The 21,316-nt window shown below is 47.0% G+C and overlaps 1 protein-coding gene across 2 annotated transcripts; it reads right to left on the bottom strand.

The window, feature by feature from the left end:
• Positions 1 to 1,643: 1,643 nt before the first annotated feature.
• On the bottom strand, positions 1,644 to 13,618 carry patl1 (PAT1 homolog 1, processing body mRNA decay factor). 2 transcript variants are annotated; one of them, XM_079730285.1, is made up of 20 exons: positions 13,568 to 13,618; positions 12,618 to 12,723; positions 11,744 to 11,935; positions 11,417 to 11,647; positions 11,169 to 11,245; positions 10,935 to 11,015; positions 9,132 to 9,326; positions 8,848 to 8,949; positions 8,222 to 8,308; positions 7,882 to 8,084; positions 7,123 to 7,258; positions 6,598 to 6,715; positions 5,978 to 6,075; positions 5,247 to 5,306; positions 4,905 to 5,050; positions 4,030 to 4,189; positions 3,647 to 3,772; positions 3,355 to 3,446; positions 3,088 to 3,237; positions 1,644 to 1,899 (listed from the first exon to the last, which is right to left on the bottom strand). In XM_079730285.1, exons 1-20 carry the CDS (start codon positions 13,580 to 13,582, stop codon positions 1,878 to 1,880), a joined length of 2,397 nt encoding a protein of 798 aa, XP_079586411.1. In that variant the 5' UTR covers positions 13,583 to 13,618; the 3' UTR covers positions 1,644 to 1,877. The 2 variants fall into 2 exon arrangements, with proteins under 2 accessions (XP_079586411.1, XP_079586412.1); XM_079730286.1 differs by having other exon boundaries at positions 7,123 to 7,255.
• Positions 13,619 to 21,316: the final 7,698 nt, after the last annotated feature.

Genomic DNA, 21,316 nt, shown 5'->3' with positions numbered 1-21,316 from the left:
TAGCCCAGACTTGTTTTTGTACTAATATGCAAGGACAGCGCAAACCAACTTGACTACGGTGAACAGCAAGCACAATCATTTTTTAGATTTGTGTAGCATTCATTGGCATCTAGAGGTAGCGTGTAGATTGCAGCCAACTGAATACCCCCACTACTAATATAACTATTCTTATTTCATGGGATTTTACACAAATTAAAACTTGAATATTATGTTCCTGTTCTGCCTCGTCCGTTCCGCTAGATGCTACACAATTGTAGACCCTGCCCCTTTAAGGTGCTCTGTTGTTCCTTTGTTCCAAACTACTAGGTTTTAAGTGTAAGTATTAATATATATTATTATACTCGGTTTTAATTTTAAATTTTTATTTTAGTATAGTAGGTTCTAAGTTTATACTATTGATATACAACTAGGTTCCAAGGTGATATTTTATATATTTGTATAATTATATACTAGCTTCTAAGTTTATATTATATATATATTGATATTATGCTAGGTTTATATTATGATGTATATTGAAATATAATTATATTTGGTTATACCTTTATATTATATATATATATATTATACTAGGTTTATATTATATTAATATATAATTATATTAGGTTATAAGTTTATATTATTGATATATAATTATATAAGTTTATATTATTGATATATCGTTGTACTAGGTTGTACGTTTATATGATGTATATTATACCAGGTTATGGGTCCCAGCAGCTCCCAGGTGGCTGAAGGTATGCTGTGCTCCCCAGACTACGAGGAGGTGATGCTGGTGTGGGGCTCGTCTCCGTGCGACGGCCGGCTCATGGTCAACTTCCAGGACAAGTGGGAGATGTTGGCGAGCGAGTCGGCGAGCTGGGGCCTGCAGCACGACGCCATCGTGTGCCGACAGCTCCGCTGCGGCGCGGCCGTCTCCACGCGCCGGGTGACAGGGCGCCATCGCACACGCTCCCTGTGCTACTTCTCAGACTGCCAGGGGTCGGAGAGCGCGCTGCTCGACTGTGGCACCGTGATCCCCTGGCCATCCGACAGCAGCGTGGAGGTCATCTGTGAAGGTGAGGTTCTAGACCAGAGCACCCCACTTCTAGACCAGTGTTCCTCACCTCTAGACCAGTGGACCCCCTAATATCATGACATTAAGCATCATTTATTGCAGGAATATGAACAGGTTAATTAGCCTAATTAGTGTGAGATGGATCCTTAAAGGTGACATTATACCTGGTGTGAGTGATTAGCCGTTACAAGCCATAGACAAGACAGATGAGCACCGTTTGCTATAGATCAGGCTGGTAGACTGATCTATCACGCATACATCTAGGTGGACACGCCCACTTGTGATGTCAGAGGCAGATTTTCAAAACGGCTTGCAACGGCTAATCACACTGGCACCTGGTGGTATAATATGGGACCTTCCAACTAAAACATCCCCATGTGACGGGTTTCAGGTCTGAACACGGGGTCAGGATAAACCTTGCTGTTTTTCTTTCCCAGCCCGCTAGAGGGAGAAGAGTGAGGATGACCTGGAGGAAGACTGCAGCAATGAGGACCAGTAAGGCTCTCCTCTGGTCCACAGCACATCAACTCATTCCCTCGCTACCAGGAGCAAGTTGGCATTTGAAGAGAAAAGTAGGAGACTATATATGTACAATAGAAATACTTTTAATTGGATGTTCAGCACAGGCATCGTTGACAACAAAATTAAAAAAAGATTTCATCTTTCCCAGGGTCTCTCTCTGTACACCATGCTACACATGATGGTCCTGGAGATTTAGCTGGCTTAAAAATCAAACCAACCAACTCTCTCACACACACACACATACACATTCTCTCTCTCGGCCACATATAGGTGGGGGGTGGGGGCATGTCTGCAATCACTTCTAGCTGGTCAGCGTGGAGATCCTGAAAGACAAACATCACATGCGGTGTTAGTGTGGATTTACTTTCACACACAATGTCTCAAGTCTTCACACTGGTTACTGTCCTCTACTGTTATCATGAACTAGTAAACTCAAGAACTACAAGCTGTTGTGCTGGTACCATTTCCCACCACCGTGGAATATAAAATAAAACATGTTTTGGCGAGAACAGAGGAACGACTTGTCCTACTGCTGGATAAGCCCGGGCTATGACCCTGGCTATGACCCAGGAGCAGTGGAGCAGGGGTTCTTAAACATTTTCTCCTTGGGACCCAGCAGACACACTGCGCTGCACTGTGTGGGGCTCGTCGGACCCTTTGAGAATGTCCTCCTAAAACGCAGTACCTGTGATGACCACGTCCATGACCGCGGGAGCATGGAACGGTGGTTATGTGGGCATTATAGGAAACCATTTGCTTGCATCTCATCAATTCTAAACCAACACAAATGAGTGGTGGGTGTTAGTTGAGGTTGAAAGATGCTCTGGACCAGTGTTTCTCTGAGTGGAAAAGTTTTGATTTCAATCTGACTACTTGAAATGTTCATGTCAGGGTTTGTCTGATTTTAAATAAAATTATCCATAAATAAATGTAATTTGTTGCAGAAATGTCATGGGTACAAGGCAATAACTTTACGACAGTTCACTGATGTTGACAGGCATAACGTACGTCTCAGAGGAGCAAAAAGCAGCAGAAGACAGCGTGATCGTGTTTGGGCTGTTTCAATATGGCTAGCCTCCTGTAGACCGTTTCAGTCGCTTGCATTCTATGTACGACAGTCTTGCACCCATTTCCTTTTTTAAACTTTTTTTTTGTTCAATTGGATATTTCTTGATTAGAAAAAGTGAGGAAATAAACCCTGCAAGGAACATTTGATTGGAGACCTTGATTCTACGGTCCGGATGTGACGAATGAGGTGGGCGGGGCTTATCCACGATGGAGCCACGCCTTCTTGGTGGAAGAATTGTGATTGGTTTAATAAACACTCGTATTTTATATTGATGTGTTTTTTTTTGGTGGTCTACAGTAACCGTTTGTTAAAAGCAATAAGCCACTTGAGGCCGTAACTGCCATGAGTTTAAACAGCTGGGGGGTGTTGGTGCCTTACTGCTTCAGTACAGATGCACACTGCTAGCTGTGTGAGATAGAGTGAGTCTGTGTGTGATAGTTACTGTAGCTTCTCCTGCAGCTGCTCTAGACTCTGGCGGTCGACGTAGCGGGCGAAGAGTCCCAGCAGGTTGGGGGGGGTGAAGAGGGGCGGGGCCAGGGTTGAGGAGGGCGCGGCTAGCAGCTCCCGGGCCACCGAGAACACCAGCTCCGTCCTGGACACACGTGTCACATGTCACATGTCACAGACACAGACACAGACACAGACACAGACACAGACACAGACACAGACACAGACACAGACACAGACACAGACACAGACACAGACTCACCAGCGGTTGTCGTCCATGAGCTGGCAGTTTGGGTCAGAGCTCTGCATCCTGTCGCCCTCACTCAGCACCAGGTACAGCAGAGTCACACCCAGCTACACATACAAAGACACACAACGCATTACACACACACACACACACACATAGACACGCATGGGAGAGACACTAGTATATAAGTACTGATAGTATTGTTTAGAAGTACCAGTAGTTCCAGTAGAAGTACTAGTATTAGTAACGGACGTACCAGTAGAAGTACTAGTATAAAAGGTAGAAGTACCAGTAGAAGGAGCAGTACCTTGTTTTGCAGAACGGAGGCCAGGTTGCCCTCCCTGCCCTGGATCTCCTGTAGTAGATCTGTGAGGGCGGCGCTTGATAGAGACTGGATCACCACGGCAACGGGCTCCACCAACCAGCACAGCACCTGCACAGGTAGGTCAGAGGTCAGGGTGATGCTCCCCAGGTGGCTCCACATTATGTTCTATGTTTATCTATATCTATAGATAGACGTCATACACATAGTGTTCATACGCCCAGGTTAGCATCCACAACAGCAGCCTGCAACCTTCCTAATATTTAGTCCATGAAATCAGTGTGTGAGCACACGAGTGTGTGTGTGGGCATGTGTGAATACGTGTGAGTATGTGTGTGTACGTGTGCCTGCTTGTGTGTATCCTTTACCTGGTCCTGTTTGTCCTTCTTGGCCAGGGCCGGGAGGTTGCGGGCGATCGCCATGACAACGGCGGCTGCCTGCTGCGCGGGCAGGAAGGGGAGGAGCCTTGAGATGAGCCGTTTCCCCTTCCTCACGGACATGATCGTCACACACTGCTCGTCACTCACCCTGCAGAGACACACACACACAGTCTTTGGTCTTTGTGTGTAGGGTCTTAACGTGCGTGCGGTCTTCTTAACGTGTGTGTGTGTGTGTGTATACACTGAAATTTGAAACGGTTTCATCATTCCCTGCAGTATAAAATGGTAAAGAATATTTGTATTTTTCAGTTATAAGTTACAAAATTCCAGCGCGTGTCAACATGAGTGCAGGGTGAAGAGGGCCTGTGAGTGTGTGTGTGTGGTGTATGTCTGATCTGTCGGCCTGCTCTGTGTGTGAGCAGGGTACAGAGGGTCTCCGTGTGTGTGTGTGTGTGTGTGTGTGTGTGTGTGTGTGTGTGTGTGTGTGTGTGTGTGTGTGTGTGTGTGTGTGTGTGTGTGTGTGTCTGTGTGTCTGACCTGTCGGCCTGCTCTGTGTGTGTGAGCAGGGTACAGAGGGTCTCCGTGTGTGTGTGTGTGTGGTGCGTGTCTGATCTGTCGGCCTGCTCTGTGTGTGTGAGCAGGGTACAGAGGGTCTCCGTCTCCGTGTGTGTGTGTGTGTGTGTGTGTGTGTGTGTGTGTGTGTGTGTGTGTGTGTGTGTGTGTGACCTGTCGGCCTGCTCTGTGTGTGTGAGCAGGGTACAGAGGGTCTGTGTGTGTGTGTCTGACCTGTCGGTCTGCTCTGTGTGTGTGAGCAGGGTACAGAGGGTCTCCGTGTGTGAGTGTGTGTGTGGTGCGTGTCTGACCTGTCAGCCTGCTCTGTGTGTGTGAGCAGGGTACAGAGGGTCTCCGTGTGGGTCTTGTGTCGCTCCAGCAGAGCGCCCCGCTCCTCCTCGGCAGCGTGGACGAAGCGCTTCTCAAAGTCCTGCACCTCCAGCAGAGAGCTGTACATCTACACACACACACACACACACACACACACACACACACACACACACACACACACACACACACACACACACACACACACACACACACACACACACACACACACACACACACGGTCAGGGTCGGTCTGAAGACCACCAGGCAGCCCCTGGTTGGTCCTGACAGCAGAGCAGGAGGAGACCAGTACAACCATCGCTCACCTTCTCCACCGTGTAGAGGATCTGCCTCCGCTTGTTCCAAACCTGCTTCTCCCTCTTCTCCTGCACACACACACACACACACAGTTTAACTGGCCAGCACACCCAGCCATCGTTTGTTGTTGCCTTTCGTAACATTTTCCGATGACAGAAAATGCCGATATTATTCGATGAGGAGGGTTCTAGTGGTGCTTATGGAGACGCACTGAATGGTATGATAGGAAACCAAGCATCTAAAGCAGGGCTGCCCAATTTGGGGCCCGATTTTATTTGGCCCGCGCCTTACCCACTGTACATATTATTGTTTTCCGCCATCAGCGCTCAGAATCTGCGCTCGCTCTCATTGAATATTATTTATTGGTGCACTTCCATTCCTGACCCTAGAATAACATTGTGATACATTGATGGTAGGGTGGCGCTGTTGAGCTCCTATCCTGTTCAGCCGCCTCCCACATATTTGACTAAACATATTGAAAAATTAAAATTTGGGCCCACGAGCCTCCCCACGATTACATTTTGGCCCTCCACTGGGAAGAATTTGGGCCCCCCTGATCTAAAGTAACCAGAGGACATCAGAGACCTGACACAACAGAGCTACGTGCCTGTTGCCATGGCCACAGCTGCCTCCACGCTGCCAAGCCAGCCCAGCGGTCATTTGATCTGTGTCATATGAATTGCTCTCAGTTTAAAACCGGCCACCATCACAAGAGAACAGAGAGAGGGAGATGGCAGACCTCGTCGTCGGAGCGGCTGGTTACCACGGCGTCGATCATCTTACGAGGGTTGTTCACGCTGGACACGGTCAGCTTCCCCAGCGAGCCAGCAAACTGAACTGGAACACACACACACACGCACAGTCAATGTGTGCACTTACCTGGTCGCTAGGTGTAGCTACCTGGTCATTAGGCATAGTCATCTGGTCGGTAGGCGTGGTTACCTGGTCGGAAGGCGAGGTTACCTGGTTGGTAGGTGTCACCTGGTCGCTAGGTGTAGTCACCTGGTTGCTAGTTGTAGTCACCTGGTCAGTAGGTGAGGTTACCTGGTTGCCAAGTGAGGTTACCTGGTCGCTAAGTGAGGTTACCTGGTCGCTAGGTGTAGTCACCTGGTCGCTAAGTGAGGTTACCTGGTCTGTAGGTGAGGTTACCTGGTCGCTAGGTGTAGTCACCTGGTCGCTAGGTGTAGTTACCTGGTCAGTAGGTGAGGTTACCTGGTCGCTAGGTGTAGTCACCTGGTCGCTAGGTGTAGTTACCTGGTCTGTAGGTGAGGTTACCTGGTCAGTAGGTGTAGTTACCTGGTCAGTAGGTGAGGTTACCTGGTCGCTAGGTGTAGTCACCTGGTCGCTAGGCGTAGTTACCTGGTCTGTAGGTGTGCTCCACCTTGGCCACCTGGGGAGTGATCAGCCTGGTGGTGTGTTCCTTCTTGCTGCTGTCCCGCTCTCTCTCCTGCCGCTTCTCCAGCTTCTCATAGTAGTTCTACACACACACACACACACACACAATATTAATCATACTTCATAACTCATTGGGCAACGGAAAACCACTTCAGAAATAAGAGAAGGAAGTGACCGCCTATGAAACTAACGTGGTAGTAGTATTAGTACTAACCTGGTTGTAGTATTAGGACTAACCTGGTAGCAGTATTAGTATTAACCTGGCAGTAGTATTAGTATAAGTACTAACCTGGTAGTAGTAGAAGTATTAGTACTAACCTGGTAGTAGTAGAAGTATTAGTACTAACCTGGTAGCAGTATTAGTATTAACCTGTCAGTAGTATTAGTATAAGTACTAACCTGGTAGTAATAGTACTAACCTGGCAGTAGTATTAGTATAAGTAATAACCTGGTAGTAGTAGTAGTAGTAGTAGTATTATTAGTACTAACCTGGTAGTAGTAGTCATCCAGGTAGGGGTCGGTACTCTGCAGCTGCATCATCTGGATCTTTGCGACCCACTCCTTCTCCCTCTGGGTCATCAGGTTACTGTAGGGGTCCCTGCTCCGCCTGTCCAACCCCACTCTGCTGAGGACACACGGGTTACACACGGGTTACACACGGGTTACTGTAGGAGTCCCTGCTCCGCCTGTCCAACCCCACTCTGCTGAGGACACACAGGTTACACACGGGTTACACACGGGTTACTGTAGGAGTCCCTGCTGAGGACACACAGGTTACACACGGGTTACTGTAGGAGTCCCTGCTGAGGACACACAGGTTACACACGGGTTACTGTAGGAGTCCCTGCTGAGAACACACAGGTTACACACGGGTTACTGTAGGAGTCCCTGCTGAGGACTCACAGGTTACACACGGGTTACACACAGGTTACTGTAGGAGTCCCTGCTGAGGACACACAGGTTACACAGGGCACTGGGACTATAAAATAGTGAAGTGCCAATTGATAAGTGGTGGTCCTCTTAGTGATTAGTAGTCACTCACTTAATGATTAGTAGTAGTCCACTAAGTGCTTATTAGAAGTCCACTTAGGGATAAGTAGTAGGACACCATGTTAATAGTAGTCGTCCACTTAGTGGTCGTCCACCAAGTGATTAGTGGTCGTCCACCAAGTGGTAGTCCCAGTGCACAGGTGGAGCGACTGGACGGTGCTGGGGGCGGATTAGGCTTCAGTTGGAGGCCCTGCATACCCCAGGGGTCTGCTCTGCATCCTCTGGGTGAGCATGCGGCGGTGCTGGGGGTGGAGGTGGGTGGTGTGGTAGATGGGCGGCCCGTGGAGCGGCGGGGGGGGCATCCGGTGGTGAGGTGGAGGAGGGCCCCCGAAGAAGGGCCTAAAACCACCGCCACCTTGCAGCATGGGAGGAGGCCCGACGCCCCGAGGGAACCCTGCCACCTGGGGGGGGGGGCAGAGAGCGAGAGAGACATTATAGCCTTTCAATCTACAGCGAACAGTCTTATCCCTCTGATATTTGACACGGCCTTCTCCGATTGGTCTAATATACGTTGTGTGTCACGGTCGGAAAAACCCACCTGAGAGTTCATCATCTGAGCTCGTTGCAGCTGAGACAAAACGGGACCCACGCCAGGAGGGAACGGACCACGGCACATTGGGTTGTTCTGCACACACACCAAAGTGAATAAGGTGAAAGGGAACAGGGTGATAGCTATAGTGACCAGAGTGATAGCTATAGTGACCAGAGTGATAGCTATAGTGACCAGAGTGATAGCTATGGTGACCAGAGTGATAGCTATAGTGACCAGAGTGATAGCTATAGTGACCAGAGTGATAGCTATAGTGACCAGAGTGATAGCTATGGTGACCAGAGTGATAGCTATAGTGACCTGAGTGATAGCTATGGTGACCAGAGTGATAGCTATGGTGACCAGAGTGATAGCTATAGTGACCTGAGTGATAGCTATAGTGACCAGAGTGAGAGCTACAGTGAACAGAGTGATAGCTATAGTGACCAGAGTGATAGCTATGGTGACCAGAGTGATAGCTATAGTGACCTGAATGATAGCTATGGTGACCAGAGTGATAGCTTTAGTGAATAGAGTGATAGCTATGGTGACCAGAGTGAGAGCTACAGTGACCAGAGTGAGAGCTATAGTGACCAGAGTGATGAGCTCCACGGTGAGCAGAAATTGAGACTCACAGCGAGGTTGAGCAGGGTGTTGGGGGAGAGGCGGTCAGGGAACGGAGGAGGGTATCTGTGCTGGAGGGGAGCTCTCACGTGGACCGCCGTGGGGTGGTGGATCTACAAACAGTTTACAATATCACTACTTACAGCTCCATGTATACTGAAATCACAAAGGTTCATCCCCATCATACATAGTGATACGTCACAATGAAATGTCCCAATGTTGAGAATATGGAGTCTCGCCTGGAACAGGCTACCCTTGGGATGAGACATCACAACCGGGTGACTCGGACGCCTACCTGGTGGTTGAGGCTCATCGGCTGCTTGGGCGGGGTTCCGATGGGCACCGCCCTCACGGGAGGGGAACCAATCACAGGGGAGGAGGAACGAGGAGGCAGGACCCTCTCCGACAGGTCGCGTGGGTCCTCTCCCCTGAGTGGATGAGGCTGCTTCGGTAGACCCACCTCCTTAATGATTGACATGAGTGGGCTATCCTGCAGGAGACAGAGAAAACAGGTGAGGACAAAGCGAGGGCTGTAGTGAACAGATTGACGGCTATAGTGAACACAGGAATAGCTTTAGTTACCAAAGTGATAGTGAAGAGAGTGGAAGATATAGTAAAGTGACAGCTAAAGTGAACAGATTGACGGCCATATTGAACAGATTGACGGCTATAATGAACAGATTGACAGCTATAGTGAAAATAGGAATAGCTATAGTTACCATAGTGATAGTGAAGAGAGTGAAGGCTATAGTAAACAGCGACAGCTGTAGTGAACAGAGTGATAGCTAGCACAGTGTTAGCTTAAGTAAATAGTGATATCTAGAGTGAACAGAGTAAAAAAACAGAGTAACAGAAAGGTGATTGAACAGGGTGATATTGATTAGTGATAGGGGACAGAGTGTTAGCTATACTGAACAGAGTGATGATGATAGTAGTGGCAGGACACACACACACACACACACAGTGGGAGTAACCCTTCTTCCCTTTTAAAAGGAATAACTCACCCTAACAATTTCATTTTCTGATATCCGTATAAACGTACCCTAGTATAATAACATTTAACAATCGTTGAATATTTGACAAAGATCTGTACGCCCTCATATTCAGACTTCCATTTCTATGCAACTCTAATCCCAAACGGCCTAGCATGGATCAATCCGATAGGAGGCTGTCTCCTGCACTAGCTGCGGTCAATAGTTATTTCACAGAATAGCCAGAATCCTTAGGAGCCATCTTTGATATTGATAGCGATAAAGATAATTTGCAGTGTTTTACAGCACAGGTGCTTTCATTTTAGTTCCAAAATCCAACATCTGGAAGTATAGCGCTCTTACCATGTTTCAAACAATAACAGATAAAAATTCACTAAAGCAAAGTATTCCTATAAGTAATTCAAATGTTGACCTACTGCCACCTGCTGGGAAGAGTTGGTAACATTTCGGTGAACATGCACCGAAACACTAGCCTGGCTATTGCCAGACCAAGCTCAATCGTAGATTGCAAGTTGGTCTGGGGAAGCTGCCGCCATTTTCTCAGCACAACAGGTGTGATCAATGGGCCTAGTTCAAATTACTCTGTACGCAATTGGCTGCTTGCCGTCGCTTTCCTGTCATCATTGTGTTAAACAAGCCTATAGCGCACCAGGGGAAAAAGCCAGCTTGGTGATTGGCTCCCGCAAAAACGTATCGTAAGCAAAAGGAAATGTACTGCTCTTCTCCAGACCCTTCTGCAGGACAAACTCAAATCGCTGGCAGAATGGGTGGGGCTATCCAGTCTACCAAAACTCCCAATTGATTTACTAGCTGATCCATGTAAACGATGGACCCAACACTGTTGTAAACAATAGACTCAGCACTGTTTTAAACAATAGACCCAGCACTGTTGTAAACAATAGACCCAGCACTGTTGTAAACAATAGACCCAGCACTGTTGTAAACAATAGACCCAGCACTGTTGTAAACAATAGACCCAACACTGTTGTAAACAATAGACCCAGCACTGTTGTAAACAATAGACCAAGCACTGTTGTAAACAATAGACCCAACACTGTTGTAAACAATAGACCCAACACTGTTGTAAACAATAGACCCAGCATTACCTCCATGTGGGGGATGAGCCCAGGAGAGCGGCTGACTGGACCAAAGCCCATACTGTTCTCCCAGATACTGGGAGAGGCCATCTGAGAGCGAGAGAGAGAGAGAAAAAGAAAAATACACAGATGGAGTGTTGTAGATAGGACATCTTACTGGATGCATTGCAGTTTAGAGACTTCATACTAGATCTGGTTCTACAGGTGATTCAAGATAGTCCCGGAATGTTTGATGATTCTGACCTGGCCCATGGGCCCGGAGCCACGGCAGAGCATCTGCTGCTGCTGCTGGTAGCTCATCATGGAGGAGGGGTGTATGCCTGCAGGGGGGAGGAGAGCACAGTGTCACCATGACAACCCCCAATATTCTGGTCTCACCCTCTCACCATGACAACCATTACAACCCTTTCTAAACGTCCAAGCCCAGACCTCACCCTCACAAGCTCGTTACCAAAATCGCAGCGCAAATTGCCATGGCGACCGCATCCTACCTGAGGAAGAGGAGTTTCCGCCGGGCAGCTGATGGGGAGGGTGATGGAGGTGGGGCCGTAGCGAAGGGGGGGGCAGCAACCGGGAGAGGTCCAGGGCGGAGCCAGGGGGCCCGGGCAGGGGGTGGGAGGGGCTCTGGGCCGCACCCAGCCCAGCGATGGCCGGGTCGGCCCCCAGGATGAACCGAGCCAGGGACTCTGCTAGGCCCCCTCCTCCTCGCCCGTCCTCTAGACCTGCGCACACACACGCATGGAGAAGAAGAATGGCGGTGTGTGAGTTAGAGGGGTGTGTGTGCGTGTGTTTGTGTGTGCCTGTGTGTGTGTACTCACCAGGTGGGGGTAACCCTGAGGGGGCGTGGGTAAGGTGGAGGGGAGGAAGGGAGGACGGGAGAGGTAGGTGGGAGGCAGGTGGGGGGTCAACTGCTCCACCTATCTCCGTTGCTCTTCCCCCGGCCACGCCCCCGCCTATGGCACGCACTTCCATCCCCGCCAGGCGCTGGTGTTCCTCCTGCCAATCATCATCTGGAGGGGTGGAGGGGGTCAAACAAACAGGGCTATAAGGCACCACGGCAACATGACCCCAACTACCATTCACCGCGCTGGCCATCAGCTGTAGCCGGTTTGGAGGATTTCAAAATGCTTGACTTGAAAACGTAGAACAGAAGCAAGACAGACTCTGGTTCATGTGGGGCGGTTATGGAAGAAGTTAAAACAGAAGGTTTGAATCTGTTTCATCTGGCATTTGCAGAAGACTTAAGCTTAGACAGACGGCTCAAAAAAGCTTACTTGCCTTACAGTAGTTAGCTGAACAGACCAAAAACACTGGCAGGTTACAGTGGTTAGACAACCTTACCAGCATTAGCATGTAGCTACAATAATGTTAAAACACCAGTAAAATGAGAAAGTAACAACCAGGGAATAATACACAAAGCCATGTCAAAACGTAATCTAAGATGGCATTATGAAGGGTTGCGAAAAACTGTTGGTGTTGTGGCTTAGACACAAATATAGGCACACATCTTCTAATTTTGGACACCACTTGGTTACATTATAAAATATACATTTTGGGCAGTATCCTCCGTGTATCTTTGTGACTTGTACAAATATGCTAAATTGGGGTAAATGGGGACAAGATAGCACTGGCTATTTGGCCGTTAGATTCTTTAGTCTGAAAAACAGACACAAGCAGAAACAACCCACTTACCAATGGCCCCTGCACCAAAAGTGTCATCATTGAACTGATCGATATCATCTTCCTCCTCTACCGGGGCCTCCTCTTCCTCCTCCAGTGTGCAGTCTTCATCAGGGGTCTGGGAGGAGTCCGGCAGGATGACGACATAACGAGCGGGAACAGAGGGGCCAAATACGGTTCCCAAAGGTTAGAGTTATGCGGCACAACACTGCGTACAGACATGCATAACAAACCAGTTTACAGCTAAACAAGACGATGGGACGAGCCGATGGACGAGGCGTGGGGTCTACACCTTCTTAACACATAATGATCACCGGGGTAACGGTTACAGATGGGTTGTGCGACGGAAACACCGCAACCATAAACTGACTTTTAAATTACAGTAGAAAAAACAGTCAGTCAGTGTTTCGGAGGTATAAATGATTCAAAATACAGTTAAATTACTTACAGCTCCAATCATTTAGATGAATGCGAAAAACGACAACTTTAAACCCGCTTATATTGACACTCAAACAAGAAACCCTGCGTGTAGCCTTTTAGATAAAGTGAGGATGAACCGGCACCGATTTCTAATGCTAATCGTTAGCACAGATGCTAACCACAGGTGACGTAACAACACAACGGGAAATAATCATCCAAACATGCATCTCTACATCTGACCAGCCGACCTCTGGCGACCACAATAACCCAACACGGGACGACTGCCACCACGGGGGTCTATGCAAACCATGGGGCACGACCGCCCGTGAGTCGCCTCACCCCGCTCCATGTGACTAGGACAGCCCGGTGCTTGGCAGGCCGCGGGCCGAAACCATTTCTTTTTTCATAGATCATGTAAACAATGGGGCACTACCTGCCGATATAATCTCACGAATGGCCCGCGTTCCACTGGCTACTATCATGCACTGCTCAGAAACACTCCAGAGAGAGAGGCGGCCTGGGCTTTAATAGGTTACACTCACCTGAAATCGGAACATCTATCTTCAGGCTTTTCGCTACTATCTGTAGCGAGGACGCGCGCAAATGACGCAGCAGCGGTGCTCACGTGGACGCGGAGGAGGGCAACGTGAACGAGCGCGCAGTTTCTTCTTCTTCGTCTTCTTGCAGGCGTGCGTGGAATATCAGAAGTCGGAGGGATGAATCGGGATCGGGCATGATTCAGATTGAGCTTGATACGTTTAGCACTGGTATAATAGCGAGCAAGGTACGTTTTATCAGTCTGTTTTCTGGGAATAATTGACACAAGCAGAAACCAGAAACAAGCCTTTTTTTTGTTTTGTCAAAAAAACGAAAATCAAAAGTTCAGCTCGTTTATTCGTTTTTTGGTTCTGTCAAAAAAACGAAAATCAAAAGTTAAGCTCGTTTATTCGTTTTTGGTTCTTACTTAACTAAACGAATTTACCACTCAATATCATGTTTCCGTCGGTGGGCGGGTCCTCTGATTGGCTAGTGTGCTTTGTTTGCCTGTGCTCTTCAAAATAAAAGTTCTTCCGTTTGATAATGTCGGCAAAAATATTTCCGTAATATAGACACTGGCAGACACAGAGGATCCCATCACCCACAGTCAAGACTGACACGGCTTCAATTAACAATAATAGTATTCATAATCATTTGAAAATGAGAACTTATGAAGTTATGATGAGTTCAGTGCAGTTGACATGAGGTTATTACATGAAGAGTAGATCCGAGGGCTTTACTACGACGGAGGCTCAACATATCCAGGCTCTGTGTTCATTATCCGGCTCAACAAAACCTAAAGCCCCGGTCAGAGACGGTGGTCATTGTCCGGCTCTGAGCTTTGCGCTCTGCGCGGATTCACATCAAAGGAGCTGCGATCGCGGGCTGCTTATTTCCTCACAGCCTGAGCGCTATGAGGAATACAAGTGATCACAACACATTTCTGAGAGCTGAACATTGCGCATCTGTTGACCTTTATCCATTTACAGTAAACAAATTATTTTTTCTTGTTGAAAGATATTTTATATTGTTTTCATATTATTTACTGACGGTGATACGGAATGCGACTGTGTGTTATATTGAAAGCGTGGCTGGGTGTGCCTATGAATATAGGCTACAGTGAGTTTTTTAAGGTGCTGTACAAGCAAATCATATTGTCTACTCTGTACAGTGACAAAGAGTGTACAGTAACCTACTTCATTCAATATTGAATAGGCTACTGTAGCCTACACTATAAACATGGTTTTGCTCTTTGCTCATGGCAGTTGTGACAGGCATTTTAACATGTCAGCAGGCAAGCTTCACTCATTCCAGGATGTATTATGCTTTGTCCTATAGCCTACTTGGAACATGTTTTGAAATGGATCTATAGTAGCCTATAGAAATTTGCTAATAACAGGCCAGCTGTAATACAAAGCAAACTCTCTCTCAAATGCACATTCATGGAAGTCTTGTATTGTCTTTTGAGAAGTTTTTTTTGTCATGTTTTTATGATGTTTTAATGTTGCTTTGTTAATGTGTTAGACAGTTTAGATGTTCTTAGATGTTTTGTTAATCTGATTCCTCTCCCACTCTGTTTAAGTAAAAGTGTGCTACTGCTGCAAAACTCTCTTTGCTTTTGTTTATTTATTTTCTTTAATGTGTTTGGAAATTACTTTTAATGATGGTAACTAGATCTTATAAATGGCCTAAACACATCAAATTTGTATATACCCTATACCGCAAGAAGGGTTTGTTAGTTGCAATGTGTTTACCGATCTTATTTCGAAAAAATAAAGACTTTAGACTTTCGTCTGAAAAGCCAAGATTAAATACAATGCAACACGGAGATTATTTTGACTGCTGAAGGAATGCGTTCTCTTGCCACCAGGTGGCACAGTCGGCCTGAAGAAGGCGTAGGACCAGAAGCCTACTCCTCACATAATTACAAGCTAATGTCATGACTACAGACCGTAGGGTGGGAGGTTATAAGTACTCTACAATGCGTGTGCACATTGCAGATGTGTGATGTGTATCATTTCATTCAAAAAATCAGTGTATTAATGGTAATATTTCTGCTGGTAATCTCGTCCAAATTGAACAAGAGTGTCCCTTCGAATCGGACTCAGCCTTATTAATGTCTCCCAGACAGGGGCTAGATCCTTCATGTGACTGATCATTTACATTTAAACCAAGATTATTCGAGTATTTGAGTATAACTTAAAGGCCAAAACTCTCAAAATGTTCATTTATGTGTTGTGTTATAACATGACGTCCATATAACGTCTCCCTGGACCTTACGTTTTTTTTACTGTAAATCTTAGCCAATACAGCATTACACAGACTTTAAGCTAACGTAACATAGCCTATGCTCTGCCAATAAGATCGGATACTTTCGGATAACTACATTGTCACGTTCCCCGGGACTCAAAACGATTGTAGCAAATGTGCTAGTAAAAAAACACTTAGTCTATGCTCAGACGTCTGTTTCTCCTGGCGGGCTTTGGCTGGCGTTTCCACTTTACTTTCTGGGCCCGGAAATATGTATCCAATACCTGCCGCGTTCTTGAAGAAAGTAGTCCAATCCGGATCGCTTCTAACTCACTTTATTTGTTAAAGTATTTCGGTATGTAAATGAAGCAAAAGGAGGGGAATTGTATGGACACGCGTGTGAGCGACAAACAGCAGGCCTCTTAATCTAACTCCCAAGTATGAACTGCTGGATGTTTCTGTCCGTTGGCTCCAGGCCCTGGTTTAATACCGAGTAAGCGTGGCCTATGTGACGTTTGGCTCCGCCCTCCTCACCTGTCTAAAGGTGCTGCTATCTGTGGCTGGAGTAGTTATTGCAGTTTGTATGTCGGGTCCTGCCCCCCTCGTGGCTATGTATAGTAATTACAGCTTATGTGTTCGATCCTGCTTCCTAGTGGCTATGTTGGGGTAATGCAGTTTATGTGTTCGATCCTGCTTCCTTGTGGCTATGTCGGGGTAGCCCATGTGCTTAAATTACGTAACATACCCAACTGTTCAGATGAGGCGTAAAGCTTGGGTGAGAGGTTACACACATGACCCCGTCCTCGCCAGATTCAGCCATTTATTGTAGAAGTAACTGGCATCGCTGAAATTCGCTGCAGCACAGGGACTCTGTCTTAGTGTCTATAGGCGAACAGAGCAAACCGGCGCGCTCCGGCTCCTCATCCTCGGCAACAGGCAAGGCTTGTTCAGCTGCTGCCGCGGCAGCCTCCACCTCTATTTGTGTCAATTCTTCCTGGTGTCATTCTGGCTCGTACTAATAGCCCTGAATGTCCGAATCCAACAATAGATTTTCAAAATCCACATCGGCTGTTTCACATTGCAAATTTGTTCTCTAGCTAAGCGGTGAAGAAACATGGCGGACATTGTGTTTACATCTCGTACAAGCGCTCCCCCCCCCCCCCCCCCCCCCCCTCATTCCTTATTGGTGGGCTCACAATTTTGCGGAACCAGTGGTTTGTATTCCTCGGCTCTTCTAGCAGGCAAGCAAAGTTCTCCCGAGATGACATCAAACGCATCATTTGACGTCATCTCGGGTGAAAATTAGATCAGGAAAGCTGGGCCAAGGGAAGACTGGGTTAGACTGAGGGAAAAAAAAACTTTTTATTATATTACAATAGCGATTTTATAAGGATAGAACACCGGTTATGAATGGGTGAAGTATCCCTTTAAAATATAAAATATAAAAATATATGTATAATATAAAAAGATATTCTGAGGGAAATTAAGGTTTTTGTTGTTGGCAGTAATAAGGCTTAATGTAATGTATAGGGAACATGGTGTCAGGGTTGTCATAACTTCAAAAGCTTAAAGAAGAACCAAGGCTTTTGAAGTGAGAATCGGGACTTTCCGAGGGCCGTCTCCCAGCTCCGCGCCTGCTGGAGTGCGGGGAATCCCCCTCAGGGCTGGGCCCCGGATGTGCACAGGGTCTGGCTCTCGGGCGTGTGCCAGGGGGGGGCGGGCTCTCGTGGGCCGTCCGGCCAATCAGAGAGCTGCATGATTGCGACAGCCGGCCCCTTCCTCGCAAAGGGCGCCCCCATAACAACTTGGTCCACTTTTAAGCGATATTGTCTATGGTCATCTGAAAGCCAAGTTTCTCTAAGCACCTCGCCACTGCATTTTTTCAGACAGTCATGGTTACCCTCCATTCTTACATCGATCTACACTGTTTTGTAGCCAAATTTCTTATTCAGATGTTAGAAAATGTGCACGGTTTGAAATAAAACAAATTTACCTGTATTCTCATTATTTAATATTTGTTTGCAAAAGATTAAATGAAGCAATGACTTCTGGGAATTTCAAGACCGAATCGACTAGGTCAGACCGCGTCTGCGTGTTTGGGGTTGTTGGAATTTGGAAGATGAAAACTATAATCTGGAAGTTGGAATTTGGAAGCTATACTCAGTCGCCCTCAGTGATGGCGACAGACAAAGAGGTCCTTATGAACTTGGATTCGGATGACGTGATAGACGGGGTTGCGGAGAAGAGCAAGCCCCTTTATACTTTGTTAACTGCATGACGGTAAGACATGTTTTTATATTGAGCGGCTGGCTGTGATGATCTATTCATTTTTTATGCATTGGGGTTGTGCAATGATATGTCCATGTTTTGGTGCAGTTGTTCAATTTAAACGCATTTAAGTTTAAGTTCACCATCACTGCGGCTATATAAAGTGCGTTTTTTTCCGTGGGTGAAAAGTTGTATCTGCGAGTTGCGTGCGCGCTCCTTGGGAGACATTTTTGTCTGGGAGACATTTTTTTCTTTTTTATAGTCTTTCCTCTTCTGCAAAGCCAAGTGAAAACTAAAAATGCAACACAGAGATTACATTGACTGCTGAATGAATGCTTTTGTTTTGCCACCAGGTGGCACAGCCATCCTTAAAGGTCCCATGGCATGAAAATCTCACTTTATGAGGTTTTCTAATATAAATATGAGTTCCCCTATCCTGCCTATGGTCCCCCAATGGCTAAAACTTGCGTTCGGTGTAAAACGAGCACTAGGTGTTCTGCTCGCCTTTGAAAAAACGGAGGCTCAAACGCGCGGATTTGGAATGTGGTCCCATATGTCGTCATAAGGATCTAAACTCCTCCCCTTTCTCTCCCTGGCCGGCAGTGGCAGCAGGCCGCGCAGTTCAGTCTACTTCAGATTGATGTGGAAGGGGAAGAACCAGAGACGTCGGAGAACCCGACAAAGTTGTTGTGATTCATAATATCGTCTGGAGGCGCACAAAGCTTGGCCGTGATAATATGTATTATATGATATAGATATCTATGTATTATATGATATTATTTAGATATAGAGCTCCAGGACTGTAACGCGTGTGTCGTAAACACGCGTACTCACAAAGTGTTGTACACGCTGTTGGTGTTATGGCGCATAACACGTCGGACTCTCGTCTCTGGTATTTCCACAACGAGACTCGTAGTGGGGGTTATCTCAGCCATGGTTGACAATGAATTGGGGGGGAAAGGAACTTTGGCTTTGACTCCCTGAAGTACATGAACCACAACATGGAGGAGAAAGGGATTGTTGGCCTCGAATGTCTCCCGCTTGAGCCCCGCTTCCCGCTGCCGAGGGACCAGCCGGGAGACAACCGCGGTCAACAATCCCTTTCTCCTCCATGTCGTGGTTCAGTCTACTTCAGATTGATGTGGACGTGGAAGAACTAGAGACGTCGGAGAACCCTACACGGTCGTTTAGATTCATAATATCGTCTGGAGGCTCACACAGCTTTTGTCCGTGATAATATATAATATACGATATAAATATCCATGTATAATATGAAATTATTTAGATATAGAGCTCCAGGACTCCCGTGTGTTCCAGAATATTAACAGAACACGGCTAAAGGCTGTGTGCGCCTCGCCATACACCACTGTAAACAGAGCGCTTGGTACCGTGGCTGCGAGCTGCTCAGGGCCACACCCCCACCCTCCTCCTTGACCCGCCTCGCTCCTCCTCATTTGCGTTATAGCTACAGACACCAAAACAGCGCATGTGGGGGAAGCTCAATGTGCGACTGGTTCGGCGTGGCTGTAACTCTGCACCACGGCTGAATTTTGGGAACGTCTTTGAATACTGTGTTAGTGGCCCACTAATACCTATATTTAAGCATCCATAAAATAGCATGTCATGGGACCGTTAAAAGAAGAACGCGTTGGACCAGCCTACCCCTCACATAAAGAACATCCTGCGATTCCTCATGATCACGTGACCAGGATGTCATGCAGGATACCAAATTAATGGGTTACCAAAACACGCTGCATGTTCCTGCAGGTCCACTCTGAATTGAATCGTTCAGCTTTTGTGCTCCTCACTCGTGGAATGAAATACAAAACACTAACATGGACTACGTGTAATGTACATTGTGTGTGTACAGTGCAGATGTGTCATGTGTATTATATATTTTTCGACTATCGTATAATGTTAATATTCTGTTGTCATTCTGTTGGTCATCTCGTCCCCATTGAACATGAGAGTCCCTTAATGTCTCCCAGACAGAAAATAGCGGTCGGGTGAGTAGAGGTAGGTCGTTGATGTGATTGATCATTTTCCTTCCAACCAAGGTTATTGGAGGATGTGAGTATTACTTAAAGGCCCAAACTCACAAGATGTAAATAGATGTGTTAATGACACAACTCTTCCCAGACGTTCTCTGTGTTCCTGTTAATCGTTTTGTTTAGTCAAATGAATACAGCATCAGTTGTACACTCAGCGATAGGACAATCCTTTGTGTGGCAGCGCAAACAATGGCGATAACAGATGAGAACCTTCCAACCGGGGGAGACAACCTTTACTGAGTGTAAATGCCGCACATCCCTTGAAGGAGAAGAAAGAGGTCAAACAGGATAGCAACCTGTCAAAGATCACCCTCCACCACAAGCTATGCCACTTCATAACAAAGAAGATACCACTGCAGCCCTCGTGAAAGTGTTCTCAGACTCCATCAACGCGAGTCGTAGAAGTTAAAGTTAAAAGCTAAGGCACTTAAAGAAGAAAAACTATAAAGGATAAGGAAGAAGCATACAAGAAAATTCCCTCTAAGTAGTTAGCAGTGGACGAGGTTGTTATGTTCTAATAATGTTATGTTCTAATAACATGGTCACACTGTGATACATGGGTTTGCTGTATGTTGCTAAATAGTGGTTACGGTTCCTTTAAGAGACTGTGGGATTATTGTGGGATGCGACGTGACGTGTAATGCGCGCGCATTGTAAACAAGGAAGTGTTGATCGACACATGAGTTTGAAGTAAAGAAATGCAGTGTACGTTCTGAAGCAACACGTGTGCGTGTCAGTCTTTCACACACAACATTTGGCGACAAGGATGGCTGGATTTAGCCTTCCCCCACCCGAAGTGTTTCTCGCGGTACCCGGGGAACCCGCAGTGCCATGGACACGGTGGCTGACAGGTTTTAATGCCTATGTTGATGCGCTCGGATTCTCCGACGACGAGCTTCCCGACAAGCGAAAGACCGCTATCCTCGTCCACTGCCTTGGTACCGAGGGCCAGCGTGTTCTTGAAGCGCTCGGCTCAGCAACAGCTTTCGAGGATACAGTCAAGCTGCTGACGGACCATTTCTCTGGGAAACAACGTGTCCTGATACGGCGGTACAGACTCAGGAAGCGCCACCAACGACCCGGCGAGTCCATGCAGACTTTTGTAGCTGACCTACGTGAGCTGGCACGAGCCTGTGAGTATGGAGCATTGCATGACCAAATGATCAGAGACCAGCTGATAGAAGG

The sequence above is a fragment of the Pollachius pollachius genome (assembly GCF_949987615.1).
Source record: "Pollachius pollachius genome assembly, chromosome: 2".
Lineage (NCBI taxonomy): Eukaryota > Metazoa > Chordata > Actinopteri > Gadiformes > Gadidae > Pollachius > Pollachius pollachius.
Note: the sequence above shows the minus strand (reverse complement) of the source record. Positions and strands in the feature narration are given on the sequence as shown.